Source organism: Malaclemys terrapin, chromosome 3 (genome assembly GCF_027887155.1).
Source record: "Malaclemys terrapin pileata isolate rMalTer1 chromosome 3, rMalTer1.hap1, whole genome shotgun sequence".
NCBI classification, from domain to species: Eukaryota; Metazoa; Chordata; order Testudines; family Emydidae; genus Malaclemys; species Malaclemys terrapin.
The window spans coordinates 196,395,593-196,418,321 of record NC_071507.1 but is presented as its reverse complement, the minus strand read 5'-3'; the positions used below and the strand labels follow the sequence as shown (position 1 = coordinate 196,418,321).

Here is a 22,729-nt window from a genome sequence, read left to right as displayed (position 1 = left end):
CAGCATCTAGCCCTCTTGTGACTTTCTTCCTCGCACCTTACTGTGGTTCAAACCCTGCTGTGTCTCCTTTTCTAGACTGTGTGTCACGGACATGTGCCTCAGCCTATTTCACAGCAGATATTTGAGCTGTGAAGGCACCTGCTGCATAAGGCTCATTTTTATTGGTGGTGCTTCGGTTTAGTCACTCGTTTCACACTGGGGTCAGGGATCTTTCCTGGGCTAAGATCACAGGCCTGGTCTACACTAGGGGGAGGATCAATCTAAGATATGCAACTTCAGCTACGAGAATAGCATAGCTGAAGTCGACGAATCTTAGATTGACTTACTTCGTGTCCTCGCGGCACGGGATCAATGGCCGCCGCTCCCCCGTCGACTCTGCTTCCGCCTCTTGCCCTGGTGGAGTTCCGGAGTCGAAGGGGAGCGTGTTCAGGGATCAATGTATCACGTCTAGACGAGACACGATACATCGATCTCCGATAGAACGATGACTACCCGCCAATCCGGTAGTGTAGACGTCCCACAGTGCTGGCCTTGCCAGACTAATCGAGTCAGGCATGAAAACATTTCTCTGTCATAGACAACAGTCCAAATAGTAGACTAGAGGAATCCCAAGTGAGGGATGAGAAACTGAAGCGCAAAGAGATTAAGTAACTTGGCCAACAGAAAGCCAATGGCAAAGTTGAGAGTAGAACCCAGATCTTCTGACCCATCTGCTTATGCTTTAAACAATAGGAAATGCTCCTTATTGGAGTTGATGCATTTTAAAACACTTTCTGTACATTGCACTTACAATGAAATCATTGGTTTTGTAGGAGGGTGCTCAGTGATCCTCCGAGGGACTGGTTTTGACGGGATAAGCGAGGTGTTGTTTGGATCTCACTCTTGTCCAATTAATACCAACACCAGCAACTCAGTGAGGATTGAATGTGAAGTTCCCTCTCGGGTAAGAAACAGCATTTCATACTTGTCCATGTAGCCCAGTGAGCCAGCTTGCCTTCATTATATTTACTGCATTGCATTATATTCTGCTTTGCATTATATTCAGCAGTAAAGCTAGAAACCTACAGGCCTGTATCCTGTAAGACATTAGCTTCAGCAAGTTAGCATAAGGGTTGAGACCTATGACCTTTGAACAGATGAACAGCCCAATGGAAAACCCTCTAATATTTGGGGAGCTGAAAATAGAGTTTAAGGGAAAGTTCTGACCACAGGTAAATAATTCAACCACAGAAGTGTCCTGGCAACAAACTGATGTACATAACAGGTACATGAGAGACATTTAAGGCTAGCCTGCTTGCTTGCCTATATATAAGAAAAGGTATGTGTGTGTATATATACACACACATACCTTTTCTTATAAGTTTCTTATTTTCTTATAGGTTTGATTATTTGTTTTATTATAATAGGTTTATATTAGGCTATATTTTGGCTGTAACACAAGGGACCTGCAGGCCACATCCTGTATGGTGAGCTAAGGCAAAGTTAGCATACATATGTCTGGGACCTTTTACCTAGATAAATGGAGCTAAAGCATAAGGTCCATGTATGACTGTGACCTTTAACATAGAGGATGCATTAAAGCAGGTTGGCATAGGTGCTTTCCTAAGTTCATACCCTTTTAAACGTAACAGGTACACCACAACTTAGGCTGGGTCTACACTACCCGCCTGAATCGGCGGGTAGAAATCGACCTCCCGGGGATCGATTTATCGCGTCCCATTGGGACGCGACAATCGATCCTCGAATCGATACTCTTACTCCACCAGCGGAGGTGGGAGTAAGTGCCATCGACGGAAAGCCGCAGAGGTCGATTTTGCCGCCGCCCTCACAGCGGGGTAAGTCGGCCGTGATACGTCGAATTCAGCTACGCTATTCACGTAGCTGAATTTGCGTATCTTAAATCGACCTCCCCCCGTAGTGTAGATGTAGCCTTAGAACTTGGAAAGAACTGAAATAACCAGTTAGGACAGAAATAACAAATGTGATACCTAACCACAAAAGGGCCATGGTAACGAATTGACATATATAATAAGTTGAGATCATTGATATACTAACGTATAGGAAAAAGACACTCCAACATTAGTGAGGTGAGGAAATACAAATAAGGAGAAGGGAAAAATTCCCTACTGAATATGCATCGAACGTAACAGCATCAGCGTAACATATTATAAAAGTGGCATCCCAGCTTAGGTGCAGTAGGAGAAAGAGAAGTAGTCCTTGGGAATTATGCCAGAATTGTGCCAGAATTATGGCCACTGAGTGGTGATGGGGAAGGTGACGTTAACATTTTAGCTTGTTCTACACGGGATAGTGTGAGTATATGGAGGTGCAGATGTACATTCTATAGTATCTCTATCTATCTTACTAAGTTGGGGTGTTTGGGACTGTGCTAAATGTATTAATAAATTATATTTGTAAATATAAAAGAGTTCCTATATTGTGAGAGTTTCAACTGTGCACATTGGGGTTCCCAACTATATAATAATTTAAATAATACTGGGCCTGATCTTGGGGCAAGAACCTGTTAACCTTCAAAGTGATAACTGGGGATTCTTAAGTAATCAATATAATTAATACATAATTTAAGATCAGGCTACCTGCATCTGGGGGAGAATCAATTTGCACGGGGGTGGGAGAGGCTCACGTGGCCCTTTCTCTTGTATCTATATGTTCATCACCGGTAGACTGTGTGACGGGTTGGATCACAGAAACCCTCTTGGGAGGTGCCACCCAATGTGCAAAGACTACCCCTGCTCCTGTTTTCCCTGCCAGCTCAGGACTCCAGCACCCTGTCTTGCTGAGCCAGCCACTCCTGTCTGGCTCTAAACACAGATCCAGGGTCTGAATCACTTGTCCCAAAGCTGCAAGTTTACCTGAAACCAGCTTACAGTATTGTGCTTGTCTTTAGCACTCAGATGCCCAACTCCCAATGGGGTCTAAACCCAGATAAATCCGTTTTACCCTGCATAAAGCTTATGCAGGGCAAACTCATAAATTGTTCGCCCTCTATAACATTGATAGAGAGATATGCACAGTTGTTTGCTCCCCCAGGTATTAATACATACTCTGAGCGAATTACTAAATAGAAAGTGATTTTATTAAATACAGACAGTAGGATTTAAGTGGTTCAAAGTAGTAACAGACAGAACAAAGTAAGTCACCAAGCAAAATAAAATAAAATGCGCAAATCTATGCCTAACCAAACTGAATACAGATAATTTCCTCACCAGTTCCAGAGTGCTCCCTTTTACAGGCTAATCTCCTCTTAGCCTGGGTCCAGCTATCACTCACACCCCCTGTAGTTACTGTCCTTTGTTTCAGTCTCCTTCAAGTATCCTGGGGTGGAGAGGCTCCTTCTTTAGCCAGCTGAAGACCAAATGGAGGGGTCTCCCACAGGTTTAAATAGACTCTCTCTTGTGGGTGGAGACCCCCCTCCTCCCTCCTATGCAAAGTCCAGCTCCAAGATGGAGTTTTGGAGTCACCTGGGCAAGTCACATGCCCCTGCATGACTCAGTCTTTGCAGGCCGACGCCATTGTCCACATGGCATCTTGCATGTCCCCAGGAAGACTTCTCATGTGGATTGGAGCATTCCAAGATGCATTGTTCCCCAAGTGTCTCCTGATCAGGTACTTAACCTGGCGCATTCCTTCCTAAAGAAGCTGACCAAATGCCTCACAAAGCTTACTTAGAAATCAAGCCAGCATACAACCCATATTCTTAACCTCGAGTAGAAAATGATATATATGTACAAATAGGATGAATAGATATAGTAGACCATAACCTTTACGGAGATATGTTACATGGCACAGGCAGCACAAAACATATTCCAGTTATGTCATCCATACATTTATAAGCACCCCTCCCCATAAAGCCTTATGGGGTACACTGTCACAGACTGCTTGCATGCTATATGTGTCCAAGTCATTAAATGCTGTTCCAAATCAATGACTGCAAACACCAGGCTCAGTAGTTAAGCTTCACACAAACAGAAGTGGGACTAGAACTGCAAACCTTGGGCTCCAGCAACATATGTCCATATCACTTGTGCTAAAGGAGACTATCTGGCTGCTGGAGTAGTGTTATGGCTCATATTTTCTGGCGGCACCCACTACTGGGCATCACAATCACACACACTTGAGCAGAGGGCAGTGGTGGCCATACACATTAGTCAGTACCTTGCAATGACCCATCTCGGGTTCTATTTATGCTCTACAGATGCTTCTCTAGCTGATAAGCTCAGGTCAGGACATTAATGCTCTTAATCTTGCATGGAAGGGAAGGAGGTACTTGTATTTTACTATGACATGTTCACCTCTGCTCTTTTTTTAAACTCTGTTTTCCAGGGGGATGAAGAATATGTTGTCCCTGTGACACTAACCGCTGGGTCCCAGTCTGCCACGTTCACTGAGGTGTTTAAGTACGATCCTTCTTTAAATCCAGCTGTTGTATCACTGAGCAGAAACAGCACAGCAGGTGACAAAGCCACAGTCTCCAAATGCAAAAAGATGGCTGGTGTAAAAATATGACTGCTCTAAAAAGTTTCATTTTCCATTGTCGTCAACAACGTGGGCAGGGCAGAGGCACTAGGTGACTAAGAGGACTGGGGATTGACGCTGGCACATGGCGCCTTTTACTCCCAGGTCACCAATTCCAGTCTGGCCTTGTTCAGTAGTGAACAAAGGCTCTTGTCATCTGATGGTTCCCCCGTGGACCATCTGAGAAGAGTCATTGGTTTCAGCTTAATATAGGTGGGTGTCCGTATTTATAAACCACCATCACAACTGGGTGTCCTGCTGGCATGGTGAGCCATCAAGGGACGAGAATGGGCCATAGAGACTGACCTACCCTCGTGTCCCTGAGGTAGTCCAAATTCAGGGCATAGTAGCATGTGTGTAGTGGGGGATAGAAACGAGCAAGAATGTGTTTTGCTACTGTCCATACTATACCTGTAATAGGGGGTGTAATAATAACACATCTCTCATCCCTTTTCATCAGTAGACCTCAAAGCACTTTTCAAAAGAGAGATCTGGCTGAAAAGTTTCTGATGAAACAGTATCTCAGGCCAGGATAGAATTTCTGGAAAGAGAGAGAGAAGCCACCGTAGACTAGCCAATAGCCCAGTGATTAGGGCACTCAATGTGATATGGGACCTTGAACTTGGGTCCTCTGTCTGCTAAGTGACTGACCGAAGGACTAGGCTATTGGCTTTTCTGGGTCTCCTTTTTTCTCTCTCTTTTTTTTTTTTTTTAAATGAAAAATTTCAAATAGGCTCATTTTCATTCTGTAATGGAACAAAAAGGTCAAAACCTCCAAATGTTTCAGTAAATGGAATTATTGTTTTCTGCCCAGCCCTAGTAAGTATCATTATCCCCATCTTATAAGTGGGAAAACTGAGGCACAGGGCTGTCAAGTGACTTGCTCAAGGTCATCCAGCAGACTGGTGTCAAAGCTGCACCCAGGTCTCCTGAGTACGAGGTTCTATATGTTAGGCCATATTGCCTCTCAGAAAGTTTCAATTCTCAAGCCAGCCTCATACTGCTCCACATCTGAGCACATTCCATGTTAAATCAATTGTTGTAGCAAAGTCCCTAGTGAACTTGATGGACTCTCTGGAACATCTCCATTTTCAAGGCCAAAACTCTGCTTGGGGTACAGTTTGCATGTTTAATTTATCTTTTATGAATTTCTTCTCTTTAAATGCTGTGGATTTCTCAGGGTTGAAGGTTAGACGGGGTGTCAGTGTTGTGAGTGTCACTTTTCTGGTGGAAAGGCATTTCTGAAGGGGGGAAGGTTTCGCAGCCGACGGCCAGACTCTGGATTTGCCTGATCTCCTCTGGCAGCTTGCTCCATGGCCAGCTCCAACAGCTTCTGCAAATATGCAGTTCACTGAAAATAAAATAGTGGAGACACGTCAGCCCCTGGCGGGTCCCTCTGAAAACTTAGCCCACTGGATGTAAATATTTACTAACTTCCTCTTCTGCCCCCTATTATCACTTTTTTCAGTTATCTTAAGTGAGTAGTTTCCTGATGCTGAAGCTAGGGCCGTCCCTAGACATTGTGGTGCCCTACGCAGCCCCCCCGCGGGGCGGGGCATCCCCAGGCCTCTGCAGGGGGAGGAGGGCTGCGCCCAAGTTCTGTGGGGGGCAGAAGAGGGCTTGGAGCTTGGGGTGCTGGGGGGGAAACTGCCCCCCAGCATGAGCCGGTGGAGCATAGCAGGTTGGAGCCAGGTCGCTCCACTTCCTGCCACCCAGTGATTGCAGGGCAGGCCCAAGCCCGCACTCACGGGCGGCGGGAAGTGGAGTGACCCGGCCCCAACCCGCTCCGCTCTGCTCCCCTGGCTCCCAGCCTTGCGGGGTAAGGGGGAACCACTCCCCTGCACTCACCAGTGGGGCAGCTGGGAGCTGGCGGAGCGGACTGGGGCCGGGTCGCTCCACTTCCCACTGCCTGGTGAGTGCAGGGCGCACCCAACCCCTGCTGCAGTCCCCCAGGACATAGCTCAGGGGAAGGGGTGGAGTGGGAGTGGGGCTGGGATGGATCAGGGGTGGGAAGAGGAGGAGCAGGGGTGGGGGCAGCTTTCCTAGTTGGCTCAGCCGGACGGGGGATTGGGCTGGCCGCTGGAGCAGCACGCAGCTGCATAGGGCACCAGGAAATTTGGGGCAATTTGGTGCCCCAAATTTCCTGGTGCCCTACACAGCTGCATAGTTTGCATGTGGGTAAGGACGGCCCTGGCTGAAGCCTTTCGTTTTTAGCAAATATTTCTCGGCAAGGAACATTAAAGGCACACATGCCAGCCTACTATACCTAGAATGTGTATCTCCTTTCTCTCTCTGAGGAGACAAGTATTGCCAGTCAGCAGCAGCCCGGTTGTTGCCACGGTTAGATATTGGGATTGGACTAAATGATCCAGGACCAAGAAGTAATCGGAGAGTGGGGAATCAGTTGCTGACCCCAGAGCCAACACAGCGAGCTTAGTTTAGAAGACGAAGGTTAGAGACAGCCTTCTAGATATTTGGCATGTGAAGTTGCAGCCCAAATGCAACGGGCAGGCGGTGTTGGGTTTAATAGCTAGGGCACTGGACTGGAAGCCAGGAGACCTGGGTTCCAGTCCTAGCTCTGTTGTTGAGCTGCTCTGTGACCTTGGACAAGTCACTTCGCCTCTCCTACCCTTTGTCTGCCTTGTGTATTTAGGCTGTAAACTCTCTGAGGCAGGAGCTGTTGTAACGCCGGCAGACCCCAGTTGTTGGTGGGTAGGATCGAACCAGGGATTTCTGGAGCTTAGTGCATGAGCCTCTACAGCATGAGCTAAAAGCAGACTCATTAATCTCTCTCTCTAAGTGGTCTCGGTGCCACTAGATGGGACAGAACACCACACCCAGAAGGTGTGTGGGTTACACTGTCTTTACAGCATCAAGGACAATGAGGTTCTGATCTCAGTGGGGCCTCAAGGTACTATTGTAATATAAATAACATTGCCATGCGTCGCAGCCCAAGAAGATACCTGTGGTCTGGGATCCCGCGCTCAGTGCTTGGGCACGGGGAGGAGTCTGAGTTTGACCTCACTCCCTGAGGTTGCCCAGAAGACCATGTGATATGGGACCCCATCCCAGGAGCATGGGCAGAATGTTGTCAGCAGCAGAACCTGAACCCAACCGTTTCACAATCATCGCAGCCCTACAGTGTCGTTTCAGAGAGAGGGAACAGGAATGAAGAGTGATGGAACGGGGAGAGGGAAAGGAAGAACAGACCCTCCCATCCCCACACAGTCCAGTCTCTTTCAGTTTCTTTCTTTTCTCATCTGTCTTTCAAGCCTATCCAATCTCTGCACTATGCACTGTAATAAAACTCCTTCTAGGCTCGCTAGCCTGGCTGGACTTAGCACCAATGCAAGAGGTGAGCTGATCACCCTCCTTACTGCACACACCGAGTTTCTGTTCCATTCGCCTCTACCCTTTTCATTTTTTAATACTGCAGAATGCATAAATAAAGGAAAGTGTCCTTTATCATCTGAATATTATTCAGATATGATAACACCAAGGGGAGATTTTTCTAGCCGCAGGCAGCATAGGTGTATGGAACTTCTTAATGTTATAGAATCTCATGAATGGTGATGGTACTGGGAGTTCAATCTCTTATTCAGAAGTTGGTGACTTTGGCTTTTAATATAATTTTCCTCCTATCATAAACATAAATAAATGACACCAATGCCTTCCAGGCATTTTTGGATTAAGCTGACAATTGACCAAGAGTCCAAAGAGTTCAGGTTATTAATATATACAACTTCACAGGCTTTCAAAGTTTCAAACTTTATTTGACTCTGATGTGAGTGTAACCCACACACCTTCTGGATGCGGTGCTCTGTCCCATCTAGTGGCACCGAGACCACTTAGAGAGAGTTAAATGAGTCTGCTCTACAGCCTTAGCTAAGAGGCACTTGGCTTTTAGCTCATGCTGTAGGGGTTCATGCACTAAGCTTCAGATGCTCCAGGTTCAATCCTGCCTGCCGATGACCGGGGTCTGTTGGTGTTACGTAAGCAAGTTTTCAGTGAGCTTTTCCATGACATCTAGCAATGCACTGGGAGAAAAGACCTCAGGAGCAGACTGTATTTGCACAGACACACCAACTTTGCCTAGGTGTTCAGCAGACAGGCCTGCTTTGCCAAAGTGATCAGTTTTGGGTTACAAATCACTTTAGTATTGAAGGCAGGGCTAATGAAGGGTTGTTATCCTTGATGTATGAGTGTTGGGCAGCAGGACTGTGTTTAGCCTGCCCTGATTGAAGGGTCGCCCTAAATTGAACTTCACTTGCCAAGTGGGGGGTAGGGATGCCAAATCCCAGTGAAAATGAGAGGGGGTTGGGATAGATGTTCCTATGTTGTGGTGTGGTCTCTGCCTAAAGAATCGTAGACACCATTTGATCCTCCCCTCCCAGCTGTAGCGTTTAAAGACAGAGCTGATAGGACTCAGTGGAGAGTCCGTGTTTCTGTTCAGTTATTACTAGAGCTGAAATCATTAATGAGCAGGTCTAGGGGCTAAGGCTTAGACCTGGTCTGGGGACAGTGTTGCAGTAAAAGACAATGAAAAGGCAGCTGCACAGAGGTTGCCCACCACCCAGTGAAATCACTAAGAGCTGAAATCAATAAGAACGAGGCTAAGTGGGGGAACTTCAGAACACGGCATCACAGAAGTGGCAGTGAGTGGCAAGGGAAGGGTGGCAGAGATAACAGCACCAGCAGTGTTGAGCCAGTTGCAGTGGTGGAGATGTAAACTATGCCTGCTTGGGGTAGCATTCTATCCTCCTCTAGTAGTGGCTAGGCCAGATAGAGATGCTACAGCCTGGTCACGTCTACACTATCGGCCCGATCGGCGGGTAGTAATCAATCTATCGGGGATCGATTTATCACGTCTCATCTAGACACGATAAATCGATCCCCGAATTGACACCCGTACTCCACCTTGGCAGGAGGAGTAAACAGAGTTGATGGGGGAGCCGCGGCGGTCGACTTGCCGTCGTGAGGACGGCCAGGTAAGTCAAACTAAGATACTTCGACTTCAGCTACACGAATAGCATAGCTGAAGTTGGGTATCTTAGATTGATCCTCCCCTAGTGTAGACCAGCCCTAAGCGAGATGTGTCTTTTAGCTCATGCAGTGGAGACTCATGTGTTAAGCTCCAGAGATCCAAGGTTTGATCCTGGCTGCTGCTGACTGGCATATGCTGGCATTACAGAGGCCTGGCTCAATGCTCCCTTCCCCTTTTTTCAGTGGTGGGAGGTGGACCCATGTGAATGCATTTCTGAACTCTGGGTCTTCACTGACTAAGGACAACCAACTGTGGGTGGGGTGCAGTGGAGGAAAAAGGAGTGGTGTGTTAAATGGATATTTGTTTGTCAAACTTTCCTGCCACAAGGTGGAAAACTGAGCAAAGGACACTGCCCAATATACTGTGGATGGTTGTTTTCTTATGGTTACATGCGTCTGCATTGTGGTTGTGGTGTTTTCACAAATGAATGCTGGCTTCCCTTTCCCTGTCAATAAAAGTTTTCTTTTGTTATATACAGAGTCAGTGCTTGTGGTCTACACTGCAGAGTTAGGTCGATGCAAGGCAGCTTCTGTTGACCTAACTATGGAAGCATCTACACTTAAATTTCGCTCCCGCTGACTTAACTATCCCACTATGCCAACTTAATAACTCCACTTCCATGAGCCGCCTAGAGTGAAGGTTAATGCCGTTAGGTTGCTGCAGTGTCAGTGTAGACACTGCGCTGCCTATGTCAACTGTCACTGGCTTTCAGGAGCCTTCCCACCATGCCCCACACCGACAGTTCAGTCAATACAAGCACTTCTGGTGAGGATGTGCACTGCTAACACAAGGAGCAAAGCGTAGACATGCACAAGCGACGTAATTACTGAGGCAGCTGTATGCCGATGTAAGTTAGGTCAACTTAATTTTGTAGTGTAGATGTGGCCTCTGAGGCGCTCAAGAGTGGTGTTTAGTTTTCCCAGGTTACTGGATGGGGGCTCGAGCTGGTTCTGTTTTGCATTGTTAAGAAGAATCCCTAGGTATTGCACCCAGCCCTTGTTGCTGCCGACTCTACCTGGCAGAAGAGTTACATTTACGTATAGTATTGGAAAGTACCTGCTTCAAGCTCTGCTCAGAGGGGCTGGTGGCTGAGAGGAGCCCAGTTCCTTCTGCCTCATTAAAGGGAGTGGCTTCTCTTTAGAATGAAGGTTATAAAAGTCCCCAGATTGACTCCTAGCTGTGGTAATGCACTGGAGAGGCATCTGCAATGACAGAAAGATCAGTACCTAACTAGGAAGTCTGTGTTTATTAGTTAAGTGGACTGGGCTACCCATCAGAAGACACAATGACTAGCTGAATCGGACTTGCTTTATCTAAGGGAGCTGGATAAGCCCAGAAGAATGTTAATGGAATATTAAACCTTTCAATTTTACATAACTCAACCAACCTCCACACCCCCAACCCTTGCAAGGCTATCAGCTAAGTGGCCTTTGTGATGTAGGTTTGGTGGTCACAGTCCAGTTGCTAGTGCAGTGGGAAGGTGTCAAGATTTCAAAAAACTGCCATCCCAGTCGGCAACTTGACTAGAGAGGCTAAGGATGGACGGGGGCACATGGAGACTAATGCTCACTTTTCTAGAAGAGGCCCTCTAGCCCAGGGTTGATGCGCATGGGTGGGACAATGTGCCGAAGAAGCTTGCATTGCTACAGCTTGTGTTGTGAAGAGACTTCTCTTGCTCCGACACTTGCCCATGCACTAGATTCACGGTAGCAACAAACAACTTGATTGCTTCATGTCTTCTCCTTTCCACAGGGCCCCAGTCACTCCAGATTGGAATATCTTCATTCGCAAATTGTACTGGCCTGGATGTACAGGTGAAAATTGAGGACACTGTGGCACAGATCCGAGCACGAACAGCCTATGGTGTCGATGTAGTACTGCCTGCCATGGCAGATGGATGGTACAACCTTTCTGTCATCATCAATGGCATTGCAATCAGCTCACATGGGTGAGTGAATGTGCCTATTCCCTCGAGGATGTGAACTTCATTAGCTAAATTCTACCTGGGATTTTAGGGTTAATGGAAAAGCAAAGGAAACACGGGCTCGGTATCAGAGCCAGCTTGCTAACAAAGAGCTCCGCTGTATGTTTTACAAATGATTAGCAATTACTACGACCCTGATTCAGCAGCGAATCCCTGTTCAGCAAAGCTCTTAAGCATGTGCTCTAGTCCCACTCCAGTCAGTAGCACTTTGTACTGCTTCAGTAGGATTCGTAATATCTGTCCCTCATGTTGCTCCATAGAGACCCTGACCAGCTAGTTACATGCCTGGGCTCCAAGGGGAGAGAGTCTTTGTGGCCTGGAATGACAGTGTCTTGTAAGAGGGCAGCCGGGAGGTGGCATGGAACCAAGCAGGAGATGTAGGGAGGCTATTCGGGGATCCAGCCAGGAAAGGCAAGGAGAGAGAAGCACGTGGGATAAAAAGGAAAAGTAAAGGACTGATCCTGTGTTTGTGTTTTGCAGAGTTGATCCGTTCATCCAGTACAACACTGAGATCCTCAGCATAGAGCCCTGCTGTGGCTCCGTTCTGGGTAAATACAGCGCTTAATTTGTAGTGAAAGAGGTGCCGGGGCTCAAGCAATTTTTTTTTTTTTACTTTCATAACTGATGTGGCAAGCCCAGAGGTGCTGGAGTTATGAACTGCTGGAGAATGATGTAGCAAGCTCAGAGGTGCCGAGGCTCAACCCTGGCACAAATTAAGCACTGGGTAAATAGCATCAGCACATCTGTCACCACTTCTGGAGGCCATCAAGGGATCAAGGCCTCCTCTCCCCTCTGTGATTGGGAAGGACGTACAATTTCACATTCGTTTAGATGATGGCATTTGTAAATGTGTGAACCCTTATTATGTAGACTTGTATTGACAGGCAGCGGCTGCCTGCCTGGGACTCTCTGGGTGTGTGTGAGTGTACTGAGCAGCCCACCTTTGGATTGTCTGGCTAATATTGGAACAAGTTGGCCATAGGGCTGATGACAAGGTCCCCTGTCCTTTGAATTTGTTTCCCCTCATGAATGAACCAAATGCACAAAAACCACTCACACCTGAAAAACTGGTGCTGGCTTTTTCAGTCCGGAGCTCCCAGTGCTTAACATTCAATGTGCATAAGTCTTTGACGTATACGCAGAATCCCACTAGGACTAAAGCTGACCATAAACCTTTGCAGGATCAGGGCCTAAGTGGAGTGTCTCTATTGCTTTGCTGTGTAGCAGATATGGAGGCAATGAACATTTTAAGTTGTAGAGAATTAAGTTGTCGATTTTTGCTCTGTCTCACACCAGTGTAAATCAGCAGCATCTCCACTGACCTCAGTGGAGCTCCTCCAGTGTAAAACTGGCATTAGGAACAGGGCTGGCTCTGGCTTTTTTGCCGCCCCAGGCAAAAAAGCCGCCCCCCCCTGCGGGGGGGTGGGGGTGGCCGGAGCCCCGGGGGGAGGGGGGCCAGAGCCCTGGGAGGAGGGCGGTGAGCCCTGGCGGGGGCTCCGCTCTCCCCCGGGGGGCCGGGGGGAGAGCGCCGGGGGGAGGGCGGCCGGAGCCCTGGGAGCGCCGGGGGGGAGGGCGGCCAGAGCGCAGGGGGCAGGGCGGCGAGAGGGCGGCGAGCCCCAGCCAGGGCTCGCCGCTCTCCCCCTGGCGGCCGGGGGGAGGACGCCGGGGGGGAGGGCGGCCAGAGCGCCGGGGGGAGGGCAGCGAGCCCGGCCGTGGCCCCGCTCTCCCTGGGGGCAGGAGCGCCGCGCCGCCCCCCTCCAGGTGCCGCCCCAAGCACAAGCTTGGTGGGCTGGTGCCTGGAGCCGGCCCTGATTAGGAAAAGGAGAATCTGGGCCTAGTGGAGGGTGTGAAGGGATGCATAGTCTTATGCTTGAAGTGCAGGACTGGGAGCTAGAAACTCACGGATTCTATGGATTGCCTTAGCCAAATCACTTAACTCCTCTGCTGGCCATAATCATAGAGGGGCTTTGTGTCGGTTCATTAGATAAAGTGTCAAATATTATTATTCAGCTTTGAGAGCTGATGCCAACTTAGATATAGCGAAGCCCATCAAACTGGAAGGTTAAATAATAAAACCTGTGGATTGTAGAAGAATTCTCTTTTTAGAAGTAAATTCAAGGTTTAAGCAAAATGTGATTGGTTACGAATGATGTTCAGCTCCAGCAGCATGCCAGGCATTTTACCGAGGAAAGTGGAGACGGGGATGCTACCCCAAAGAGTGTACTATCTGGGGATCAGGATGCCTCAGAACCTGTGCTGAGCGAGAAAGCTGGCCAAGTCAGATTAGTTCCACTTTTTTGGTTTTTGAGAGGACTGGGGTTTATTGACTTTATGAAAAAATGTATTGAAACGTTCTAGAAAGTCACATAGGATAGCCAGTGAATAATCTATAGTCCAGGGCCACCTTCTTTAATTTGGAGGAATATCCCACACAGTAACTATAGGCTGCAGCATGGGATGCACCACTTTGAAGTCAGTGGAGGCTGATTGGCTCAGGATGGCGTATTGCAAGCTGGGACATGGAGTTTCACGTGGTGCATCTCTGTATTAAAGATGACGATAGCTGCAATCTGCTCAGTTTTAGGCCATTAACATGTGACCTCTTGAAGTCATGGCAGGTTACCAATACAGCCTTGAATTGGGCAAGATTTGGGCACACCTTGCTATTGGGTCCTCCAAAAACTCGGTCATGCTAATGGAGCCGTCAACAAATGATATCGTTCCTAGGGAGAGCTTTCTTGCTGAAGCACTTGCTAAAGATCTTGCAGAATTTAGACTTGGAATAGAGGAATTTAGGCCTGGGTTTTAGTAGCTGAAAGTCTCAGCTCACCCCACTGCGTGTTCTGATTTGCTTAATCCTCTTCCTAGCAGACAAAGGGTTAGCTTTGGTGATGTCTGTGCTGCAGTCTGATATTTCTCCACCGCTATCTGGCGTTGCATCACAACCTCCTGTGCAAGTTAGTTCATGCCACTCTGCACAAGGAGGAGGGGACCAGCCCATACTCCAGGGTCGTATCGCTGGAATGCAGCTGCCAGGCAAACAGCGATCACAGGGTAAAGTGGCCAGTTTTGAAGACCCCTGTGCTTGGCAAATCCATCCTTAGATTAGGGATTAGAATTTTTCACACTCTCGCTGCTCTCCCCATGTTAAATTGTTAAATGTTACATACTGGGATGCAGTGGTGGGTGAGGGCTTGATGTAGGAAGCAGTGTCATATAAACTCAGGGTCCCTATATGGTGATCAGGTGCCAATGAACCTTGTTTTAAGGGCAGAAGAGGCTGAGACAATGCGGCTGTAGAAATTTACGTGGCGTTTCACCATATGAGAATTCACTCTGAGCTGACTCCATGGCGCTAACCGTTTCTGTATCTCTAGGTGGAACAATCCTCACAATTTCTGGAAAAGGCTTTAGCCAAAACCCTACCCTGGTTTCAGTCTTTATAGGCACGCAAACCTGTGATGTTACCCGCTTGGTGGAAGAGACAATATGGTGCCAGACCCCACCGGCTGCTGACTTCTCTAATATAGAGTCCCAGGACATCTCTGTACTTGTGGGGGTGTTCAATGGTAACAGATCCTCTCCACTCCTTCCCTCCTGGAGCTTCCCAAAGAGGAATATCACCTTTACTTACCAGATGGCTTTGACTCCGATAGTTACCTCTGTGGAAGTAAACATGATGAATGACAGCCTGTGGCTGAGCATAGAAGGAATAAATATAACTGGTTCAGTGGCTAAGCTGGGAGACTCTGAATGTGAGCTGGAGTTTCAATGCGACAATGAATCCAGAACCCTTTCTCAATGCTCCTTCCCACTGAGCACTCTGGAACCTGGAATCTATCCCGTCAGAGTTCTCCAGAAGCAGCTGGGTTATGCCAACATGACAGCAACACTGCAGAACATTACATTAGGCCCAGAGGTAAAGGCCATAATTCCATCACAAGGTTCAGCTTGTGGTGGGCTGTTGTTCACTATATCCGGTCTTGTTCTAAAATCTAGGAGGAATTCAGTTCGCGTGAGCCTGACGGGTAACTATACTTGTGAGATCCACAGTGTGGATTACAACAGGATCATCTGTGCTCTTCTTCCAAGGGAACCTCCTCTGGATGACTGGTGGTTGCCTGATGCCTCTCAAGCCCTTAATGTCACAGTGACGGTAAATGGAATCCAGAGTGTCTGCCCCACAGACTGCGCACTCCACCTTCTGAAAGAGTGGACCCCTAAGGTAGATGCTGTGGTCTGGGAGATCAATGGGATATTGTCATCTCTGCTGATCAGAGGCCAGAGATTAGCTTTGGCAACTGATGAACTTGTGATACAAGTGGACAACCGTGATCCTTGTAACGTAACTTTCTGGAATGAGACCAGCATACAATGCCAGACAGGCAGCCTTTCCCCAGGGGAGCACAGCCTTTCTGTGTCCAACAGAAGAAGCGGGCATGCTTGCTTCAGCAGGGAATCCCGTACCTTCACCGTCATTCCTTGGGTGCTCAAATTTTACCCCCAAAATTTCAGTACCAATGGTGGGGGCCTTCTTGCCATACAAGGGGCAGCACTGAAAGGAAGGAACAGCACTTCCGTTCTTGTTGGGAACCGACCCTGCCTCATTACAGATGTCAGCTATGTGGTTCTCCAGTGCTCTGTTCCTCTGGGCAATGGGATCCATGCTTTAGATCTAAAAATAGATGGCATCTTGTACCACCTTGGTGAAATAAGTTACAGTGAAGAGTTCACCCCCATTTTCCTTTTCCTTCTGCCTCCGGTGGGTCTCCTTTTAACAATGACTGTGTCACGGATCACGGGGGTGGAAAGCATGCACATTTCCATTGGGGACTCCCCCTGCACCAACATCACTGGCAATCACACCACTTTGCAATGCTCGGCTCCCCGGCTTCCTGCTGGAGAATACCGGGTCCTCGGCGGCGACTTCCTCCGAGGCTGGGCTTCGTCAAACTTGACATTCACCTCTCAGTTTACTGTCACATCGACACGCAACAACTGGGGTAAGTGCATGAGTGGCTGGGGATGACTGTCTCCCGGGTAACAGCAGTGTCAGAGATGTCACAATTTGTATTTGGAGAGGAAATCACTAGTGACCCCCACCTGCCCCCGACAAACACACTAGAATCTAGAGTATCAGGGGAGAGTGAATGTGGCCTGATTTGTTTCTTTCACAGACTATGAGCGAGTGTCCTGGCTGGGGGTCTGTCAGCTGCTTACATGCTAAATTCTGTTTTCAGGAATTCATAATGTGATCTCTTAAATACCCCTACCCATCCCCCATAAAATAAAATCCTTATTTGGGTGTGAAACATAGTATCCAAGATTCAGTGGAAGAACAATGGTAAGCAATCAGAGACTGTGTTGACAGGCACAAGCACAAAATTCGAAGACCGACCGATCTATTTATCTAGGTATCTCTGCATGGATTTGATCATAGACTCATAGAATATCAGGATTGGAAGGGACCTCAGGAGGTCATCTAGTCCAACCCCCTGCTCAAAGCAGGACCAATCCCAGGACCGACCCTGCAGAGGCTTGTAAAAACCTTATATTGGCAAGCAGTTAGATCCCCATGTTACTCACACACAATGATGCCACTTGTTTACGCATCACAGCGGAGTGCTGATTAAACTGTTATACCACATCTCGCCTCCATAAATTCTGCACAGGCAATGTGTGTTACAGAAAAAAAGAATTTTAAGATCTTGGGAAGTTTAAAAAAAAAGATGTTGTGGGATGGACAAGGTGATTCCAACTGTGCAAGGCTGGTTCTAGCAGACAGGGATATGGCTGGTCAGAAATCTTCCATTGAAACATATTGTTTGCTGGAAAATGCCAGTTCATCAAAACCAAAACTATTTATGAGAGAGTTGTTTTTGACAACTCTCCCAATTTGAAAAAAAAGTTGGTAAAATATCCTATTTTGACATCTATTTGAAACAATTAGTTTTTTTGGTCTGAATCACCGTCTTGTTTTGAAATTTTAGTGAAATTATACCAAAAAAGGTAATTATTTTTTATATGAAACATTTTGATTGACCCAATCCAAAAACTTTTTAGGATTATAGATTTGCAAAAAAACATCTTGAGATTTAGATGCGTTCGTTGTCCTGATTTGAGAGATGATTTTTTTTTTTTTTTTTTTTTTTTTTTGAAACTTCAGAAATTCTCTCAGGCTGGGAAAACCGTTTCCCACCCAGCTCTAGACAGGGAATGGTGTACTCACACAAAAGCAGGATGCATGGCTGCATACGCCACAGTACTCATTCCAGACTGAGGCAAATGAAGGCACAGAGGGATGCACACCCATGTTTTCCAAAGCGTTCACTCATTTTGTTCCCTTGGTATTTGGGTGCAGAACTCGAGACACCTAACGCCTTATTTTCAGAAGGTCTGAGTGCCTCCAGCTTCCACTGACTTCTGAAAATATCTGACCGTAACTCTCTGAAGATGGACACACAAAAATGCAGGCACCTGAAGTCAGTGGATACTTTTGAAACTCAGTAATGCAGAAATCACTATTTATTTATGTCTTTATTCTAGTACCTAGGGGCCCCAGCCAAGATCATTGTGCTAGGTGCTGTACAGACACATAGAAAGAGACAGTCCAGCCCTGAAAAAATTACAATTTAAATAGACAAGATAGACAAATATTGGCAGGGGAAACAGAGAGAGGCTAAGTGACTTGCCCAACATCATACAGCAGGTAATTATCAGAGCCCCACACTGCCTCCATAGAGACAGAAACCGTAGGCCTGATTCTCATCGCACTTCCACCAATTTTAGATTGGCATGACTCTTTTGAGTTCACGGAGTGCATCTACTTAACCTTAAATGGGTACATGGAGGAACCGACAGTCCTTAAATTTTGCCTTGGGATGGGGCATTAAGGGTAGTGCAGCATCACAACCACCCCTCACCCTCTGTAGAGCCATGCAAGATGCAGTGGCCAGAGATGATCTGGCTCCAAGTATTAGTTGTGGATAACTGAGGCACATCTGTGATGGCCTTTCCCTTACCCATAATGCAGAGTGTAAAGGCAGATTTTGAGGCCCTTGTAAACTGAGGCTGCAGTTCCAGGCTGGTCTCATTAACGGCCAGTCATGAAGCTCTGTTTTAAGTCCCTTTCTCTATTCTCTTCCTAGGTGGCCTGGGTGGAGGGGCCGTGCATGTGCACGGCACTGGGTTTGCTCCAGGAAACACCTCCGTAACCATCTGTGGCGCTCCCTGTGAAATGCTAGGTGACACCACGACGACTGATGTGAGCTGCCTGGCCCCGCGCTTGGACGGTCAGTTAACATGTTGGGATGGATAATGAACCCTCCTAAAATCTATCCCCGACCTCAAACCACATGTCCTGAATTCCCATTGCAAAAAATCCTAGCGCAAATGAAGAGAGGGGCACCTCTGATGGCCCAAAAACTGCTATGGGGAAGGGAGAGGAGCCGACATGGCAACAGCCACCGCATCCTGACCCTCATCCAAAATCCCACTGATGTCAATGGGAGTCTTTCATTGATGTCAGTGCGCATGGATCAGGCCCTCTCTGGAAACACCACATGGTCACTGCTTTGTGAGTGTGTGGGAGATGTGATAAGAGATGGTACATGGCTGGATGACAGCCTGTCTCTGCAGCATCATTCCCATGGGAACAACCCAGCAGAAGCACTTGCACCTTTCTTCTCTGGATGGCAGGAGGTAGGGAACGGGGGGGGAGGAGACTACGGCATGCATGCATGCAGGGTCTTCTTATTGGCATAGCAGTAGCTTCTGCAGGCCAGGGCCCGATGTGTTAGGCAGTCTACAAACATATGGCAAAGAGATGGTCCTGCCCCGAGGGGCTTACAGTGCAAGCTACTCTAAGGGTAGCTCAAAGAGTGGGTTGGAGGGGCTAAGTGAATACCCTGAGATCTGTATGTAACATGGACAGACCCTGGTTGTTGGTGGGCGGGATCAAACCTGGGACCTCTGGAGCTACGTGCCTCTTAACTAAGGCTGTAGCAGACTCATTAATCTCTAAGTGTTCTCAGTGCTACTAGAGGAGACAGAGCACCACATCCAGGACGTGTGTAGGTTACATACGTTTCCTAGCTGAGGAAGGGTGTCTGAAGCTTCAGAGACTCTCTAGTTGATATCCCGGGTAAGCCCCGACTTGAAACACCGACAGACTCTGGTCATCGGGGAGTGGGATCGAACCTGGGACCTCTGGCGCTAAATACATGAGCCAAAAGGCACATGGGCCTTAGCTAAGGCTGTAGCAGACTCATTAATCTCTAAGTGGTCTCAGTGCCACTAGAGGGGATAGAACACCACACCCAGGAGGTGTGTGGGTTACATGTAATATTTCTTCAAATTCTAGAGACCTTCCTGAGGTCAAAAGTCCATGACCTCTGCTCCTCCATGGATCTATAAATTCCTCCCATCCTATGGGGTGATGCTATGAGAGTATCTGTGACTGCCAACTTGTGGAATTCCCACTTGTCATTTTGCCTCATCCTCTGGGTTTCTCGATAAGCAATCTCAAAATACAAACCAAAACTGTGTGTGTTTGGATGTGGGCAGAATGAACCTGAGATACTGTAAATAATCACTTATTTAAACAGGATTTGGGAACAATCCTAGGAACTTTCCTTTAAGCTCTGTCCTGGGAACTGGGATATCTCATGTTAAAAGACTCAGTGCTTGACTACCGGGATGAGGGGAGGGGGGGACTGGTTATTCAAGAAAAAGAAATAGAATAAAATACAATAAAATGATTGAGACTATGAAAACACGAAGAACGGTGTTTCTCAATTTATTGTGCTTTGGACCATTGCTGAGGTGGAGAGAATATGCTTGTCCAGACAATACTTCAAATGGGCACTAGATGTCAGCAAGCGAATGCTGAATGATTGTATCAAAGAATTTCTTGGTTATTTAGTTTGGGGAATTGAGTTGGGTAGGTTGCACTTCCCACTAAACAGACACACAAGACTTTCCCTTGTTTATTGCTCAGCTCCTGCTGAATTAAGATATTTATCTCATATCCTACCAAATATGCCATTGAGAAGGCTAACTTCTCTCTCTCTCTCTCTCACCTACCCTCTACCAGTGATGATCTGTTACACTTAGAAAAATATTTGTTTTTTTCTGGTCAAGCAAAACAAACTAAAACACAAACTCACACTAGTTTAGAGCCAAGTAGATATTTGCAATGCTGGTATAAGCACATAAACATAAAATGTTTGTGTACACAAACTCAAACGCGTTCATATCTCGCAAACACACCACAAATGGTAAAATAGCCTGATATTCATATTTTGATTATAATTATATTTTCAGGTGATATTTTTAGATGATGATTGGCCTGCCAAAGATCTTTTTAATCTAGCCTCACATCTGCTGTTTACTTGGTACTATTCTCTGGGAGTTTGACATTTGTGATGTGCTGGCTGGCCCCTACCAGCTAGACTAGTGATGCATTCCTCTGTTACATCACATCCTGCTGCAGAAATACCTCCCCTTCATGTATTTTTATGTCAGTCTCACACACACACACACACACACACACACACACACACACACACACACACAGCCTTTGGATGATTCCACCAACTGCAAATATTTTTTTTTAAGTCATGGCATGTGAGTTTCCTTTTATTTTTAATATTGTTCTTGCTGCTTATCTATCTAAGGTACTTATTAGTGAGAGATCCTGGGTGTTGAATAAAAAAACAGGAGTACTTGTGGCACCTTAGCGACTAACAAATTTATTAGAGCATAAGCTTTCGTGGGCTACTGCCCACTTCTTCGGATGCAGATAGAGTGGAACATATATTGAGGAGATATATATACACACATACAGAGAGCATGAACAGGTGGGAGTTGTCTTACCAACTCTGAGAGGCCAATTAAGTAAGAGGAAAAAAAAAATTTTTTTTTTGAAGTGATATAGTTGATGGGTCCCCAGGCAGTCCTCGGACTGCCGATACCAGCAGGGAATGTGGGCTGGTGGACCCCAGTTCACCCAAAGCACGGACCCCAAAGCTCCTAATTGGAGGAGATGCCCGGCCTCTCTGATTGGCTCGGTCTTGCTCTTTAAGCCAGAAGGAGGCACAGGAAGTTCTTGGAGCAACTAGGTGAATCCCTAGCTGAGTGCTACAGGAGACCTTGCCCTCTCACCTGATTCCTGATCTTTGCCTGGCTCCTGCCTTGTTCCAGATCCCTGCTTCTGTGCCCCCCCCCTTCCCCTGGCTACTGTCTCCAGCTCCAACCCATGGCCTGACCCCTGGCTCCATCTCCGGCTCTGACCCCTGGCTCTGGCGCCTGACTCCTGCTCTGGTGACTACATCTGACCACCACTGCTCTGACCACTAGGACTGACTTCCCGCTTGGAAAACCAACCTCTCTGAGCAGGTCCGGCTCCTTATCCCAGGGAGTACTGGCTCCAGATGGATAACCAAGCTGTGCAGCATGGTTTTCACAGCTGATTGTCAAGAATCGGGCAGGGCAGGAGTAAATTCATCGTGCTAGCAGACCCTTTTGCGCAGCCTACCGTTGAAAACAACCCCTCCCTGGGAACTGTCTGGGAAGCCAGTAGGCTGGAGAAGCTGAAGTTTAATTAATCCCATGTCAGAGTGAGATCTTATATAGCAGATGATCCAGATACAACAAAGCCTAAAACATGGTGGCAGTGGTAATCCAGTCCTAGACAGTGGGGAGACCATTCAGAGCTGCACTGCAGAGAGCAGAATACTTCTGTGAGAATACAGTTTGCTTTATAAGACAAGGCTGATAACAGAAAAATGGAGGGTCTGAAGCCTCTGGGGGCATTAAACCTGCAAGCGAAGAATTTAGTTCGGGCATGGAAGAGCTGGAAAGAGGAATTTAACCCCGCTGGAAGATAAAGAAGATGTTGTGAAAATAAAACTGTTTCATTACCTGATTGGAGAAAAAAGGAGAGAGGTAAGGGAGACGCTGTGTGGACATTTCCCAAGCTCAGCACACCTTAAAAGCAATAACGGGCTGTTTTGGTACTCTCTCTAACCCCAGGAAGAATGAAATGGTGGAAAGCTATCATTTCTTGACTTGGGATCAAGCGGCTGGAGAGGCTATAGATGAATAAAGCACTGATTTAAAAATGTGAGCAGCCAGATGCAGTTTTGGAAATATTAAAGATTCAT

General features: G+C 47.2%; 1 protein-coding gene across 7 annotated transcripts in view; it reads left to right on the top strand.

Annotated features, from left to right (window-relative positions):
- Positions 1–22,729, top strand: part of PKHD1 (PKHD1 ciliary IPT domain containing fibrocystin/polyductin) — a 390,722-nt gene that overhangs the window by 73,406 nt on the left and 294,587 nt on the right. For 6 of the 7 annotated variants that reach the window (XM_054023612.1, XM_054023615.1, XM_054023613.1 and 3 more), the window contains exons 28-33: positions 813–943; positions 4,345–4,474; positions 11,333–11,528; positions 12,045–12,112; positions 14,942–16,567; positions 18,713–18,856. In XM_054023612.1, the coding sequence (XP_053879587.1) occupies positions 813–943; positions 4,345–4,474; positions 11,333–11,528; positions 12,045–12,112; positions 14,942–16,567; positions 18,713–18,856 (2,295 nt within the window). The remainder of the gene's footprint in view (positions 1–812; positions 944–4,344; positions 4,475–11,332; positions 11,529–12,044; positions 12,113–14,941; positions 16,568–18,712; positions 18,857–22,729) is intronic. The other variant, XM_054023614.1, reaches the window with a different exon arrangement.